This window comes from Thermobia domestica, chromosome 16 (assembly GCF_964235325.1).
Source record: "Thermobia domestica chromosome 16, izTheDome1.hap1.1, whole genome shotgun sequence".
Lineage (NCBI taxonomy): Eukaryota > Metazoa > Arthropoda > Insecta > Zygentoma > Lepismatidae > Thermobia > Thermobia domestica.
Window position 1 is genome coordinate 109,924,522 of NC_137469.1, and position 18,300 is coordinate 109,942,821.

The 18,300-nt window shown below is 37.0% G+C and overlaps 1 protein-coding gene across 1 annotated transcript in view; it reads left to right on the top strand.

Annotated features, from left to right (window-relative positions):
* The window catches only part of LOC145672567 (Fanconi anemia group D2 protein-like), a 114,300-nt gene that overhangs the window by 41,545 nt on the left and 54,455 nt on the right, over nt 1–18,300 (top strand). Inside the window, exons 6-9 of the mRNA XM_081741726.1 lie at nt 1,668–1,800; nt 7,198–7,274; nt 14,576–14,765; nt 17,287–17,649. Coding sequence (XP_081597852.1) covers nt 1,668–1,800; nt 7,198–7,274; nt 14,576–14,765; nt 17,287–17,649 — 763 coding nt within the window. The remainder of the gene's footprint in view (nt 1–1,667; nt 1,801–7,197; nt 7,275–14,575; nt 14,766–17,286; nt 17,650–18,300) is intronic.

The window sequence follows — 18,300 nt, forward strand, 5'->3', positions numbered from 1 at the left end:
GATGATTGAATTAGTGAAATGGAAAACACGGATCCATTCTGATCCGTGCTTGTAGTTCGATTCCCATGATAAGCTGTGGTTTTCTTGTATAGTTTGGTGTGAAACACATTACGTAAATAAATAATAAAATTATAAAAATGCATCTCAAGCTCGTATCGTTTGTGACTGACCCAGTGACCGTTCGAAAATAATACAGATAATTTATTCTGATCCATCATACCGAAAATCCCGGTCGAATTGTTCATTACTCTCACATGCTCTAGAAGCGAATCAGGATTCGTTCGTACGAGAGATTAGTGCTCTGTAGTTGAGTCGTCATATAGTTAACTAGTGTTCAGTATTTTTTTTTTTTTTTTTGTACGACTAGCACAACTCTGCAATCACAACTTTAGATCTGTGAACGAAGTTGCAGATAATTATCGTTATAATTCTGGAGGCGAATAAAGAAACACTACAGGGTATGTCGATTTAACTTCTTCATAGAAGTCATCGATCAGTTATGTTTTTCTTTTTCCTATTCCCCGATTTCCTTCCATCTTTCACTCTATGGCATTATGAAGAAGACAATTTCTTTGCAAGATGTCCTATCTAATTAGCCTTCCTACTTTCTCTGTCCATTTTATCTTCTCCATCTTTCTCCAACACCACATTTCGAAGTTCTCTAAAGATTTTGATTTCCCAATGTCTAAGTCTTCGAGCCATTCACTGCATTGAACTTCACCGGCTTGTTCGTTTTGTCCAGTGTTAAGCGTGTTAATTAGGAATGATCCTTTTGGTTGAATGTCTTTTTTGTTACGACAATTCTTGACCTGATCTGTTTTGTTCAGTAATCGTTTCTTGTCTGAAAACTTCCTAAATGTTTGAAGTGATCGGTGTCTTCAAGGTCTCTTTATTCTACTGTGATCTGCAAGATGTTCTCATGACTTGCGACTTTTCTATGTTGTTTCCCAGTGTCAACTATTTTGTCCATCATGTCCTATAGTTCTTTCTCGGTTCTAGCTATAATAACTGTGTCGTACTACACATACCTCTTTCTGTTTAAAATGTTTATCTGGATTTAAGAGTATCCCCATCTGAAATAGGACCATAATATTGATACACCGTAATGAGTAGTCCCCATTTCTAGTGTTTTCTGTAGGTATAAGGTAATTTCTATTCCGTCAAATGTTTCTGAAGTAACCGTATCCTGCAACTTTTCTTTCCTCTGTAGATGTGGCCTCAGTAGGCACCGTAGCTTAGTGGTAAAGCTCTCATCTTTGGTGCAAGGAATCCTTGGTTATATCCAGGCCATGTGAGTTCATAGTGAAGAGCACCGTGTCCGTGGGTTTTCTCGAAGTTATGTTTCGAGCTCCTCCGTGGCTAAGTGGTTAGCATACGCGCCTTTGGCGTGGGAGGTCCGGGTTCGATTCCCGGCGGGAGCTCATGTGGTTCGGATTCCACGTTAATCAGTAGGTCCACGTCTCATATAGCCTCGCTGCTGAAAAAGGACGCTAAACTCAAAATCAACTCAACTCGAAGTTATGTTTCAACTCAGTCCTTCACCTGCATTAATCATCCGTGTCTTTTAGCTCACAGAGCACATTCGTGGGACGTTGAACTAGAAATTTATTTTATGTGATCTATTACATGTTAGCCATTCCATTCAAATTTGTTGATTTTTTTTTCAGCTACAACACTGATGAAGAAAAGAAGTACGTAGTACATTTTATTCTGTACCAGTTGAGATTCCTTGATAGACTTGTAGAAGGACGTGTTTTAACTGATCGTTTGTTTGAAATCTTTGATGTTGCTCCTCCTGAAGTAAGTATTAATTTTGTTTTTTAACTTCATGCATTTTTTTTTTCGATAAGATAATTTTTCAGTTAGAAATAATGATAAGAAATTATTTCCTTAGGAGGATATCATTATGGATTTATTTTGACCTACTTCCCATTCAAAATAATGTCAAAGAAAGCACAATATAGGGAATTGGACTTCATAGTGATGTGATACTTACAAAACACTGTAATAGAAATTGATTAATGTCTTTGAAATATTGTTTATTGCTAGCCAGGGTAATTTGATTACCCATTGTACACGGTGTCCACAAAATTATTGTGTGCTGGAAATAACACCTACCACTTCGAACTGCTTTCTGTATAATGTGTTCAAAATAGCTGACTATAGAAGTCCTTGGCTTCTCTGTCCTGTATTACTTTCTTCTTTTCTAATTTTCTTTTCAATATAAAACCTGGGTTCATTTTTTGTCATCGAAGTTTCAGCCTTCATCATGTATTATTGTTAACTGTAAAATTACACAAAAATTTTCCGTTGTCCAGATTAATAATTATAACAGGAAATGGTATGATCTTCGTGTTATATAGAACAATTGAAACATATCTGACACCATAAACAAACTTTATTTACAACAATGTCGTGGTTTAAACATTGCAGCTTAGACCAGACTATTCAGATCTAGGTCTGGGCCGTTTTGGCTGCAGTTTACGCTGTAACTATTAAAACTATTACGCTATAAACAATTATTACATTATAACAATCTTAATGATAAAATCGACTTGGTTAGAAGCTACGACTACAATGATTATTTTAAACCGAAAGATTGACAGGAAATAAAAGGAAGAAAAAATAAGATGTGATTATAGCTCAATACTAGTGGCTAATTATTAGCTTTGAAACAGGACACTATGATGCATCATTTGCTCCAATATTAACTCCGTATACACATAGGCCTGTAAACGTCAATAGCCGTTTTCATAACGTGTTGACAAGCATGTAAGTAGATAGTCTTTACTTCTGAGAGGAGCTCTGGAGCATATTTGGGATTTAATTTCCTTATCCGTATGACCCTTCTTGCTCTAAGAAAGAAAAAAAAAGTACACCCTGTTTCAAAAAGAATATACGTATTTCGAATGCATATATTTATTAAACTTTAAGACATACGAATATGAAATTTTACGAACCTCTCAAGTTCGAATTACAGTTCAAAATTCAAATTACAGATGTTCAATATGTCCTCCATCAGCGACACGAACAATATCACATTGATAATCAAATTCCTCCCATACTCGGGCAAGCATGTCCTGCGTCACTGATGTTATGGCAGTACGGATCCGGTTCTTCAACTCTTCCAGGTTCTGTGGGAGTGGTGGTACATAAACGTTGTCTTTAACGAAACCCCACAGGAAGAAGTCACAGGGATACAAATCCGGTGACCGTGGAGGCCATCTGAGACATGCTAAGTCGCCAGCTCCTTGACTTCCAATCCAACGGTTCGATAGAGTTTCATTCAGATATTGACGCACTTGGCGACTCCAGTGAGGGGGTGCCCCGTCTTGTTGAAAAATGAAGTTGTCTTCGTGCAGCCTCGGAAACAACCAGTTTTGTAACATAGCAAGATACTGCTGCCTGTTAACCGTGTTTCCATTAAAGAAGAATGGGCTGTAAATAGATGATCGGGATATCATACAAAACACATTGACTTTGAGCGAATCTCGTGCATGTTCAATGACTGCATGTGGGTTCTATAGGCCCCAAATTCGAACATTTTGTTTGTTTACCTGACTATTAACACGGAAAGTCGCTTCATCACTGAACACGATGCGTTGTGCAAAAGTGTTATCGTTGTCAATAGCATCCAGAATCTCGTTACAAAATGCTACACGTTTGCGTTTGTCATCAGGACACAGAGCTTGTAACAGCTGTAACTGGTAGTGCTTCACAACCAACTGACGTCTCAAAACACGCCAAATTGTTGTTGTCGGCACTTGTAACTCCCGACTGGCACGACGAGTTGATTTTGAAGGACTACGTTGGAAAGCAGTTTGAATTCGTGCAACATTTTCTTCAGGAACACGAGGGCGACCAAGACTCTTTCCTTTACATACACATCCTGTATTCCTGTATCTACAAACTGTCGATACCATCTGCGAATGTTTCACCCATTCGGAGGATCAATTTGGTACCTCAACCTGAAACGTCTTTGCATTGTAATCACGGAATTGCACTTCGCAAACTCGAGAACACAAAATGGTTTCTGCTGCGGAGTAGCCATTTTAAACATATGACGGTTACCAAGCAAAACAGAAGATAACTGACATCTAGCGGCTATTAATGTAAACTAGACTATGTATTCGTTTCTCCATTAGCCGAGCCGAGGCGCAGCGATCGATAGTTTGGACAAAATAATTCTTCGCAATACGTATATTCTTTTTGAAACAGGGTGTATTTTAAACTATTGCAAAACCATGCTCAGGAATTCTAACTATCATTCTGCTTAAGATTTCTGTAATTCATGAATTTTTTAGAGTTCCAAGCTTTCGACTCTTGGTCACGAAGGTTAAACACAGGAAATAAGAGAATAGAAACATCAAGGAATAAAAAGAACGTACAACATGGCTCTTCCCTTGGTAAGTCCGCTCCTTTTTATTCCTTGATGTTTTATTCTTTTATTTCCTGTATTTAAAATCCGTTACTAAGACTCCAGAAGAGTCGAAAGCTTGGAACTCTAAAAATTCAGGAATTACAGAAATTTGTAAGTAGAATGATATTTTAAACTAGTTCGTATGAACAAAAAACTTTTGTATATAACGCAGTGATGTATATATTAGGGATGGCCACAAAGTTCCGCAAGGAACCGGTTCTTCGAGATCCGGTTTTCAGAACCGGTTCCGGACCTGGATCCGAAAACCCGGTTTCAGAACCGGATCTTAGGAACCGGTTCCAGACCTGGATCCGAAAACCCGGTTCCAGAACCGGATCTTAGGAGCCGGTTCAGACCTGGATCCGAAAGCCCCCAAAGACCCGCAAAGGAGGCACAAAGTTCACCTTCAAAACACTTCAAAGAGGACCATGTGCTTGTGCCCTCCCCGCCCAGACACGCTTGTCCCCAGAAAAAAAATTTGGTCCACCAGTGGGTGTTAGCCAAATGAGTTGGTCAGTTTGCCTGTTTAGCCAATGAGTTTGCCAGTTACGGTACCCAGTTTATTTAGCCAAATGAGACAAGCGACCGCCGCCTGGGCGCCTGCCTGTCGCTTCCACCATTTCATCTAGTACACTCTGTCCATAGCCTGCCAGCAGCTCGGGTTTAGCGTAGGGATAGTCACAAAGTTTCGGTTCCAGCGGAACCGGTTCTTGGAAATCCGGTTTTCAGAACCGGTTCCAGACCTGGATCCGTACAACCGGTTCCCGTACTGGGTCCGAAAAACCGGTTCCGGAACCGGATCTTCTAGAACCGGATCCGTTCAGAGCCGAAAACCGGTTCCACCAGGAACCGATTCTGGCCATCCCTAGTATACGTAGCGTGAATATGAATATGAGATTGAGAATATTTTAAAATATGGGATTTACATATAGAAACATTTAAACTTGTTCTCCAATTCCTTTAAAATGTAATCAAGGAAAATAAATTTGTCTTTTCTGAAAATTTTAAAAATGAATCATTTAACATCCCACGCACATACCCCTTAGGTTAAAGAAGGTCGATTATTAATAAAAGTGAATGATTATGAAAGAATTGGTCTAATGAGAATGTAGGAGGAAATAGGAGAACCTCGAGAAAACCTACGGACACACTTTTGTCCATCACAAACTCTCATGACATGGGATCGAACCAGTAACCTCTCGCACTGGAGGTGAGCGGTCTACCAATAAGCCATCATGTCCCTGCCTTTTCTCGAGTTAACCTGACATGTCTGCATGTAGATCACGTCATGACGTAAAAACTATGATGTTTGCTGTTGCTTTTGTTATGAATACTGAACAATGCGGATTTTACCATATTTTGAAAACAGCCTTTCAGTAAGGGAATGGAGAAAAATTACATCCATCCATTTTACACTTCTTTTGAATCGCGAGTATAAACGCATGGTTTTTATTTATTTTAAAGGGGAAGGAAGGTTCAGAGAATTCGCATAATACTCAATTGCAAGAATTCAATGTGTCCAATACAGAGGAAGGTAGGGGAAGGAAGTTCCTCCAGTGATACGCACGTGCATTTGCTTGTATTACATGTGAATTAGTTTCTTGGTTACTGACTATATATTAATTCTGCTACAGTTCACGTGTAAAACTAAAAATCGATTAATAATGACCGTGTACTTCATCGCCGCTCAGTTCTTATTAATATTTTATTTACTTTATCAGCTTTCAAAGAAAGTTTATAATTATGTGAACTGGATCCTTCCCTTGCGCAAATTCAATATGGTTGACTTAGAAGAAAGGACCATAGGCAGGAGAGTTGCAGAATATTGGCTATCCGGTAACATACGAATGTTGTTAGAAAAACATGTTAGTTAATCGGTTTCATGCTAATCGTGCTATTTATGAGTTACGTCAATGCCTCACTCGATGTATTTCATGGTTCAGGAGAGCTGACAGATTTTCCTCCTCTACTGACCCTAGGTTTGCAACAATTTACAGTTTTAATGTTCCATGAATTAGGCAGACGGAGTTGTATTTTCTATTAGAAATAGTAGGCTGTAAAACGGGTTCGGGAACAAATATAATTTACACCGGTTTGGTTTCACAGAACAAGAGCTGTAGTATGAAAACCAAGCATTTTAAGGTTGCAGTGTCAAATTTTTAGTGTTTTAACAAGTGCTGGGAGAACCGGGTTCGGTTTTCGGTAAGGGTCGTGTTCAGATTTAACGTTAAACTGTAGGTCGAAAATGAATCCGAAGATTTGAGGTCAATTTAACAAAGACATTGGGCCAAGATTGCAGAATGGACGACGAATTTCAATCCTCTAAGATTTAGGGGACCACAATTGCATCACGCCTTATGATCAGAGCTACTTAATTATGCCCTGTGTGGTATGATTTTATTTGTGATTGAAAATTGCGGAATTAGTAGTAGGATATTGACTCTCCCTCCATAATTCAATTTAACTTGAGTTCATGTAACTGTTCTTTCTTGTTTTCTTTTCTTTTTTTTTTTTTTTTAATAAAGAAAATCAGGTATTTACGTTACTAATCAGAGGATAAAGTTGTAAACTATTATTCTGACTGTTTGACAAACTAGCAGAACTGTGATTAATCATGTGCATTGATCAACAGAGGAATTTGAATCTTAAGATAGAAAATAAAATAGGTTGTTTGATTAAATTACGGTTACAAATTTTCAACCTGTCTTCATATTTAAATCTAAAATTATAAGATTTCGTATCAGTTAATTTTGTACTACAATTATTTTCATTTTCAGCTGCAACGCGAAATAATTGTTTGCTTGCCAGATATTATCGATGACACTTTACATGAAAAAACAGCTGACATGTTAAGGTAAGTACCATTATTCCTTAAGCACACAACTTTCCATGAAAAATTAATGCATAATATCTTAATTTTGTATGGTACGCGAAAAAACTGCGTGTCTTTGGGATTGAAGTAGATATGACAAATGAAAAAAGTCATATTATCATCTTTTAATTTTCTATGGTATGAGAATCCGCCCTTACCATTACTTCGTTGGTTTTGATCTTTAAGTTGTCTTTAATATGCATAACTGTCTCGTTTACCGTGTGCTATGAAACAGATAGTTAAAAACGTGAACACAAATAATTAAAAATAGAACATAAGTGGTTACCGGACATGTACTTCCTTCCAGTATCATGATTGGACTCCCTCTCTCTCTCTCTCTTTTTTTTTTTTTAACTAATTTTTAGCACGCCGTTTTCTTGTCATCAGTTGGTCCTTCCCTGAAAGAGAACTGTTGACTACGTTTTGTTGTCCAATATCTGGTATGTAATTTTCGCCTAATAATTTATGAACTTTTAAAAATCATTGAGTTTTACGTCCCACGATTATGCTGGTTAGACTAAAGGAGACGGTGATGATGAGTAATGAATGAAATAGAGGAATAAAGAAAGTGGGAGGAAACGTGGAACCCCGAGGAAATCAATGCACACGGTGTTTGTCCACCACAAAATTCATTTGGCGGGGGCTGGGATCGAACCCCGGACCCCAATCACCAGAGGTGAACGCTCTACCACTAGCCTCATGAACTTTTAAAAGCGATTAGAAGATGGTATCTAGCACTGGCGTAACTTATTTTAGCTGGGCTCTCCAGAAACAGGTAATCAAAGATGTGTTACGATGCTAACAACCACTGGTTGGATACATATCCATGGGCTCAGTGATTAAGTCATTACCTGTAGAGACTTGGGGTCCCGGGTTCGATCCCAGCCCCCGCCAAGTGAACTTTGTGGTGGACAAACAGCGTGTGCGTGGGTTTTCTCGGGGTTCTCCCGTTTCCTCCCACTTTCTTCATTCCACTATTTCATTCATCACTCATCATCACCGTCTCCTTTAGCCTAACCGGCATAGCCGTGGGACGTAAAACTTAGATTTCATTTCATTTAATTTTTACCTGTAGAGATACACAACTATTCTTGTGGACTATGCCAGAAGGTAAAAAGATTTATAAACTCCAAAGAGGGTTATACGATATAGAAATGTATATTATTATGTATGGGCCCCATACTGAACTAAATCATTTCCAAACATGTTCCAGTAATCATCGAACGTTTTAGGGGCTCTCCCGCAACGAGGAGTTTGTGATGGTGTAAGTTACGCCACTGGTTCTAGGGTTTCCACAGGCTTGAAAAATCAGGAAGAACCTGAAAATTCTCATTTTTCAGGGAGAATCCCAAAGAAATCTAGAAGTCGGTAAATGTCTGGAAGTGTATACGTTTAGGAAACTCATACGATGCTTGAAGAATAGAGTGTTCCATGTTTAAATCATCCAGTAATTTAATGTCGCCGTAAGAAGAAATTCAAGTGGTCAGAAGGAAGCAAAGAAATACGAATACATGTTAGAGATGTATTTAAGGGATACTAAACTTTTTGTGCCATGATTTAGAGTTTGAATTTTCCGTTTATTGATTGATTACTGGGTGTTACGTTAGCAGCGAGGCTATTTGTCCCCGTCATGATAAGACCTTGGAATTTTCGGCTCTCACTACAATTGACGACCAAGTTAAGACGAGGCACATCACAAACTACTCAAAATTTGCATTTACTGCAGTTCCATGAGTCGATTTTGCACAAGGCTGTAGCAGAATGTATTATGGGTAAATCCATGAAATAAAACTTGAAATTTTAAAAGGTAATTTCATCAGATTGTCAACCATTTGTAAGAAACTTTCAGGATTCAGCAACCCTTCATCCTTGATTATTTTCTTATTTGTAGGACTTGCTGAACATTTCATTGCTTTTTTGGTGAAACCAAGTACATTATTTTGAGTAATTTTCTGAATAAATTTTTATCAATTGTTGCAAATATTGTCGAGAACTTACTAATAATGATAAGGTGGACTCTGGACTCTGATTTTCAAACAACAAAACTTCTGGTAAAGTATTCGTGTACACAAATAGAATGTTGTTTGTTAAGAAGGATGTTTATCGGAGGCCAGAAATCGGAAAGATGAGAATCAAGTGTTTGCTTGAAGTTTTGTATGATGCCAAGAAAATAGAACGAGTTGTAGGAAGGATCAAACATCAGTTTCTGATGCTATAATGAGACGAATATATTTTCTATTAAAAAAAAAGAAGAAGAAGAAAAAAAAAAGCTTCTCTTAAAAGTACATCAGAAGTTACCTAGTTAGTTATTTCTGTGTATCTGTTTTGTTGAAGAACAAACTACTGTACATTGAACTCTGGAATGTAGTGAAGTTGTGCTTATCTTCTCATAGCAACGCTAGAATCGAAGATGGGTTCTCCCTAAATAATCAGTTTTGGTTGAAAATTAATATGAAGGTTTTTACCACTGCGCAGAGAAGAATATGATTAACTTAATTTTGGAGCGATGAACATATTCATATGTGTCAGAGATATTGATGGGACATATGAATTCTAATCTGATGATGAGTTCTTAGGAGAATCTCGTAATAGATCAAACGCACACAAAAGTAGTAGTTGAGAAAAGCCAAATTCGCGGATAAAGCAATTACAGGAGCAGAGGAAGATCATACAAGGTTTCTACAGACCTGGAAAGTCGCGAACCAATTGGTCAGGGAAGCATATAAGCAGAAAGGGAAATTTACGAAATATGTATCTTGCAAATAAAGAAACTGAAACTACACTACAACAGGTAGGTGGAAAATACATATTTAAAAACCAATATTTGTAACTTAGTAGGTAAATTGAGATAGGCTGGCCTGTAAGCTCACTTAGTATCCGACTGCTAATCCAGCAATCAGTGTTCAATGCCTGGTGAGTTTAGGAGATTTTTCAGCTGCAGGTGCACAGAACCCTGGCGATAAAACTCGGCGGTCGTGGGTGCAGAGAAGCCCGTGAGTGCATTCCGCAGGTCTCCCTCATTTGCGAAGGATCTCCCACGGAGATGATTGTCGAGGAAATGAAACAAGTGTTGGCGCAAGGTTCCGTGAATATGGTGCAGGCACAATGTCTCCCAGCCAAGTTGCTGAAAGGTTTCCAGAATCCTCTTTGCTACACGTGGCTTGACATCGCCAATCTCGGCTCCTCCTGCCGCAATGCACAGCGCACTCTTTGCAACTGCTGAGAGTAGAGGTTAGCAGTGATAGTCTGACCAGGTAGGAGCAGCTCGTAATTGCCGACAATTCCTCCATATAGAGAGCATAACTTTTCATGGATGCAGAAGTGGTCTTGAGGTGTGAGGAACAAGGTCACGTGGCGACAACCAATGTCTGGTACGCTTGGAAGTGTTAGAGGACCCACTTTTCGTCAGCAGTGAGCAGACGATCAAAGATGGGTGTGCTCAGGTACTAAGTGAGCAAAGACAAACAGGCTGTCACTCGTTGTTCCTTGTTGGCTGCCGACAATGTTTGGGTACCCACTTGCTTAAATTGTATGACTTTCCTATCCCATGGAGGTGCAGTCTGACTGTTTCAGCGGGAACATGGAACTTTTCTGCAAATACATCACACGTTAGACCACTGTCCTCATTGATGGCTGCTGTCAGGGTGTTGTCATCCAATACATGTGGTCATCAACTGCGAGTTTAATCATCCGAAAGGCTCACATCTCTCGAACAGAATTTCTGGAACCAATACCTGGCGGTGCATTCTCCTCAAATGCCTGGCATATGCGAGGACTTGATAACAGCGGCTGACATACCCATTTTAAAGTCATACAACAAACGCACGTGTACAAGCTGCTTATGAGTTCATAGTCTAGAACCGGTCTGCGTTTGGGTGATTTGGCTAAATAATATGGATTCTTCAGAATGCAGTGATTTAAAAAATGTTAAAATGGTCTTGATTTTCTTAATGGAAATACAAATCTAGAAAAAAGTGTTTCGATCAATGCAGAATGTGTGTAGTAGATAATTTAAAAGAACGAACTTTAGTAGCACACTGACTTATGTACAATTCAGTAACTTCTGGCAGGATTTGGAAAAAGCCAACCCATTTGGGCCCATGTAAGTTTTGTCGGGTATTTTCGGGTTTATTTATTTATTTTTCGAAATATTTTAGTGTCTTTGGAATAAAACTGTTACAATGTTACTTGCATTTCAAGATTTTATTGTCACAACTCGCAACGATTTTCTATTCTCTGCTGTTTTGAAAAATAAATGGCCGCCATTTTGAAATTTTATGTTGGTTCGCCGCCAAAATACATACAACTAACTTACAGTGTCTCGTGCTTCCACTCTGAAAATTTCAAAACACCGAAAATTGCGCTTTGTAGTGTGCATACACGCTATTTTGAAAAAAATGGCCTTCATTTTGAAATTTTACGTTGGTATGCCGCCAAAATCTATACAGGAAATTTAGTGTCTCGTGCTTGTACCCTGAAAATGTAAACTTAAAAAAGCGAAAGTTGTACCCCGTAGTGTGTGTGGTACAGGCAGAGAAACAAACAAATGTAGATCGAGTTATCCCAGGAGCCTCAGTGACGTTCACCAAATATGAATACCAAATATATTAATTTAAAACAAAGATATAATTCACGTTTTATAAAATATGTTTCAAAATATCTTATATAAAATAAATATTTGTCAGCGGAAATAAATGTTTTTATTGTTGAAGGTCACTTCCGATACTTTGTGCATTCAATTGCAGGAACTTCCCGAGCACTTCTTTCACGACGGTTTTTTCCCGAAAATACAGCTTTCTTTACTGTACATCGAAACTTCCACTAGTACGGAAGTTTGAAATCAACACTTGAAATAGTAAGCGTTATGTAGTCTTCGGAACTCCGAACATTAAGGTTTTAAATTTGATAATTTTACGCTATTACTGTGTTGATTCCATAGAAATCTTATTGAAGAATAGCAACAAATGGCTGAACTAAACTGTTTTTGTTCAAAAGCCAAATTTTACTGAAGAATACTTGTGTTACCATCAAAGATAAGAAATAATACCGACAGTTTTACTGATGTATTTACAAATTTACGGGTAATACCGGCACCTATGGCCTCAAACCCATTAATCTTATGAGGGATAACGTCCCTCGGCGTCGCCAAGTTGGCGAGCACACTATTCATGTAAGGTACTTTTTAAAATATAAAATTGCATATTTTACTTCAAATAGGCTATAAGCATAATTCATTCAGTGCATTCAGAAATTTATAAAGGTCTTACGTTGAATGGTGTATATCTTAACGTGAAAGCATCTAATCCGCCCAAGAAAAGTCCAAAATCTGATAAAAATCACTTTCAATGAGATCATCTTATTTGTACCAATAATATACTAACAAAAAGCTCAAAAGCCCAGGTGGGTCCAACCCGATCGGGCTGGGTCCACTTGGGCAAACCCGGACTTCTGGTAGCTTGGAAAAACTAACCATATGGAAATCCATGATTATGTACAAAATGCTCATATTCGTTTTGTAGAAAGAACATATCAACGAGAGGGGAAAGGAAAAGAAACAAAAAGAAGCTGAAGACAGGAAAATAAAGATAATTTTGAACGAACTTGAAGCTAAGAAGGCGAAAACAATAAAAAATATGCGCAATATTGATAGTAAGACTATCGATGGCTTTGGATTGATTATTTTGACAAAAAGCACTGACCAAAGCTTAAAACCCACTGTATTTTAAATTATAATATGTAACGGTTTCGGATATCTAACATATCCTTCTTCAGACACCATTGAATATAATCTGAACGTTCAATAGTGGCTGAAGAAGGATATGTTAGATATCCGAAACCGTTACATATTATAATTTAAAATACAATGGGTTTTAAGCTTTGGTCAGTGCTTTTTATTGCAATATTGATAAGGAAATAAAGCGTTTGAAGAATTGAAATGAATTACAGAATATAATTATTTTTTTTATTTTTTTATTTATTTATTTATTTTTTAATTTTTTAAAGATATGTCGATAATATACCACTGTTATGTACACTCATGTCCAAAATTATTGTCGCATGTCTATAAGTATATAGTTGTAGGAATATTATTTGATAACGAATTTGGCCGATATTTTTTATAATGTTAGTAAGTGTATAATCGGCAAAGACAAATTTCATGTATGTGGCAAATTTCATGTCAAAAGAGCAGTAAATAGGAACAATAAAACGAAAATAAAACTTTCTTGTACATTTAGCAATATTTTGTTTTACTCATTCTAATTTTAGTATTTATAATTCTTTTCCTATAAAATTTACCACAAATATACATTTCCCAATTATATACATACATAGTATCAGTACTAAAAATACCCTGCGCAATCATTATCAAATTATATTCTTACAAGAATACAGTTATAGATTTGCGACAATCATTTTGGACATGAGTGTACATACATTCACTCTTTTTCGACAAATGTCTCACTGTTACATTTTCATGTAACTGCAATTACCGATTAAAGTTTCAGGGAAGGTGCTTAATTTCTTGCTTTGTATACGAATTTTTATTAGGTAAGTGTTCAGTAATTTCATAATAAAATACACTGTTTTTATATTATTCATTATTCTAGTTAAATGGGGAAAAATATGTATGTATCATCGTTGTCGTGTTTTGTTGGTCTTGCTTTTCCATCAGTATAGAAGTTTGTGTGGCTAATTACATAGCGGAGAAATTATTTAAAAATGTTCTGGAAAACCAGGACAGGTCAGGAAATTTTTTGTAGCCACCCTGTTACCATATTTAGATTTGAGCATTAATATTTGTGTAACCGTATGTTATTTTAAAGCCATGAATTGAGCACGATTTTAACCTATAAGGTATAGTGGGGCGAAGGCTCGTACGCAACAAGTATTTAGATGTAATTAATGTTTTTAGTACTTCTTCTTCCTTATGACTTCTTCAGCCACGCTATCAGTTTCAGCAAAGAAGTAAAAAATACATCTTTTTGCTTTGTATGTGCTGTCTTATTCAGCCAGTAACATCCCCATATTAATACAATGAATTTGGAATTTTCAATTCGAAAGTTTAAAACAATAAAAATTAATGGTGTTTCTGTCTGGAGCTGAACGTTTTTTCCTAGTGCTGAAGCTATATGAAATGTGAGGCGATACAATTCGTCGTAAAACCACAAAACTATTTGTACTAATGACTTGGCTACTTGATAGAAAAACAAAGTGTATACTGTATACTGTTGCATGTTGTAGCTATTTAAATAAATACAATATAGATACTCTTTCCCTTACAGCAAACTTTTGAAGAACTTCACTTTAGCTCCGGCAATTTTGGAATCCCTTGCGGCTTTAAATATGGACGAAGTTCTGCAGCATGAAGTTTTTCGAGAAGTCTTGAAGACAATACCGGCTGTTCCGTATGAAATTTTGCCCAATATGATAAGATTTTTGATGTCTGGTATTGAGAATGATGATCCTGAGGAAGTAAGTGCTGAAATTCATGTATAGAAAACCTATCTTGACTTGACCACATTTACTGTATTACACGTTTGTCTCTTTTCGCTCGAGAAATGAATCGAAGATCGTAATGAAGTCATACTTTATCAGTGTTGTTTTTTGGTCTTCATGTGTCATACATGTTACTTTTTACATACTAAGATTTGTTTCCTGTTATTTTTACTTAAAGCATTAATCTTGGAAGAATATACTTGCTTGATTTAGGCTTCCCGTGATGATTTTGCAGGAAAACATGCTGATATACATGAAATAAAACAAATTATAAGATTATAATCAGATTTAGGCATTTTTCCAAACTTTTCACAACCTCACGCTGTTTACTGAGCACTTAACCTGAACTTGTAGAGTAAGGATGAGTGAGTTTGAGGTTGTCCTCACCCGGTCGGACATCAACGTAATGAACTTTCTCACATAGATATAGGGTGATGTTCACAAAAGAAATGCCTAAAAGCTGGCATCATGGGTTTACGAACAATTCTTTATTATCTATAATTTTGAGAGTTGTATTACAGAATTCAGATATCCTTATGATGTATCGTGTTTCCATAGCGCACTGATGAAAGTTTGTGGTACCTAGAACTACTGTGTTAGTTTTTCAGTTGGTGTGGAAACAATGCTTGGAATGACTGTGTCGTAGGTACAGACATTTTAAATTATCGCTTGTATATCAAAATTAAGACGCTTCGTGATAAAACTCCAGGAGAAATACATGATGCACTGATAGGTAATGCCATTGTCCTCGAACGTAGACTTGAGTTAGAAGAAGGTGGTCAGCTGATCGTGGTGCAGAAAGTATTTACTGAGGCAATTTTACGTTGGACACTGCCTTTCGAGTGGAAGAGTTAACGTAGAGAATGACCTAAAGTCAGAACGATCCTGGACCTTGTCTTGAGACCAAATGTAGAACGTAAGCTTCAAATCTTGGGAGCAGACCGAAACGACGTGGGAAAATGCACATATTTTGGAATTTCTGAAGCATCCGCTTGCCTCATTTTGAACGGACGATCGCTCAAAAGTCAAATTGATGCGCTTTGAGTTCCACATAATCTGTATAAACTTCAGAAATATTGAAAAGCGTATGTGTTGAAATTGCTTAGGATCTCTTGCTTAGACACTGGGAAAAAAAGGGGGCACATTTGTTAAGATTGTTATCATTGACGAAACCTGACGATTGTTATCATTGACGACGATATGAGAGTTTTCCGTCCAGCGTCTGAATGTTGATCCACGTGCTCTCTTTGTCAATTGTGATGACGGTTGTAGCGGCCTTTTCCAAGTATTGTAACTTCCACATCACTTAAAGTATGGAGACATAGAAAGAACACAAGCTTCTCAGAGCTCTGTAATGTAACTGCCAAAATATCACAAAATGTAGTATTGTTTGTTATACAGCGATATTTTTTGTGCATTTGTTTGGAAATCACCCTTGATATAACCATTTCTAGTAATAAAGATAAGTTGATATATATAAAGTCTTCTTCTAAAAATCTTGGCCATTTACTTTGCTTTAGAAAGCCATATTATGACAACTATACGAAGAAATTTCGAGTACTTTAACTATAAATGAAAATATCAATTAGACGAAGAAGATCCACAATTGCTTGATTTAATTTCAACTGTACATAAGAGTGTAGGTCTTTTCAGACAGAGGTGGTGGCCAAGATTTTTTTGAACAAGATTGTACCTGTGAACTTGGCCTCACGAGTCCGATTCCCGGAGCAAGAAATTTGTATCGTTCTACTCCCTTCCCAATGCGCCTCTAAGCTTTATCCAGCCTCTGGAAATAGGTATCAGGGGCAACCTGTAAGTAAGGGAGACCGGAACGTGATGCTGAGTATACCTCTATGAGTGCCACAGTCAAGAAAATGTAGAGCTTTTGCTTGCACACACAGATCTTAAGTCTTCGTGGCCTATCTCAAAACGAGAATGACCTTTACTTTACTTCTTTAACTTGATAAGTGAAGTACGTCTTCCATGCAGTATGCTAAATAAGTCAGGGAAATGATTTCAAATATTTCGTTCAGCATATGAGAGCAGCTTTCAGAATTAACCAAGGAGAGGACGAAATAATGATGAGAGTCTGCAATTGAATGTATTATTTAAACAAAATCCTATAACAACGGTCAAACACTTGCACGAGACATTGGCGACTCTCTCTCTCTCTCTCTCTCTCTCTACGTATTTGAAAACTATCGGAAAGAAAAATAATTTCCATATAGTCTCAATAGTCCATATAGTGCCCAATGTCATTTTACAAAGTATGGCTTTGCATGTATACCAAACCAGTATTTCTAATTTATTTTGTAGGTACGTATTGAGCTGATAGTTAGATTGCTTAATATAATAACATTTTCAAAATAATAATAAGTTCTGTATTTGTGTGTATCATGGTATGTTTTATCACAATATTGCGAGCAGTGATTATATTCAATGAGAGAAAGCGGAAAGGCTATTACTCACCGCAAAAGCATGTTTTTCTTTATTTCAGATTATCAGAGAGCTACGTGCGAACTTAAATTTACAGTTGATCGCTCAGGAAAGGTGTTCAGCTCAAGACTCACGAAATCCAAGTCAGAACAGCTCATCCAACCAATCAACCGCTCAAGTGCTGACAGTAAATAGTTTGAGATTTGGGATTACATTGACCAAAGTGGTTGCCGAAGCGTGGATTAATATTATAGACAGTGTAAAAGTAGCTTCAGAGCACAAAACACTAGATATTATAATGTTAATATTAATGTATGGAATTCCACGCCGAAGGAAACAAGTAGAGTGTTTGATAAGGAATAAAATTCGATCAGGGTTATTTAACGAGGCCCTTTTCGAGAAAACATTTTCGTTTCATTTGGTGGTAAGCATTTAATTACATTTTATTTTATTATTAGATTTTTAAACTATCCTATGCATAAGTGTCGGAAATCGTACTAACTGGATTTTCGTTTATGTTTGTCTGTCGACAGGTGTCAGAGCAAAAACGGTAAGAAATATTAAGAAGGTCATTTCAAGAAAAGATAACATTTTTACTTTTATTACTCTAATAAACTCGAAAGTGGTAGAAATTTACTTGTACATTCGGTAGCAATATTAATCTCCACTGAACGAAAACGATAATAGATATGGAGAAGCAATTTCATGAAATAGATTCAGCATCCGAAAAGTAGGTTCCATCTCTTCCGCTAACCCTCTATTCACACCGTAAGTGGTAGAAATGGTCCATTTCCAGTTTCAGATTTTATCATCGTAAAACAAAAACAGGAACAAATAGCGACAAACTGTTATTTGTAATCGATTCAACGTCTTAAGGAAATATTCCATCTTCTTTATCTCTTTATTAAGAAGTGAAGTGGTAGAAATTTACTACTTAATAGGCTTCATCTCTCACTATCCCTCTATTGCATCCAGGAGTTATAGATCTGTTTCAGTATTGAATTCACACAGTTTGGAACCCTTTCGTAGTTTGATAACTGTGAAACGAAACTCGTTATTATTATTGTTACTTAAA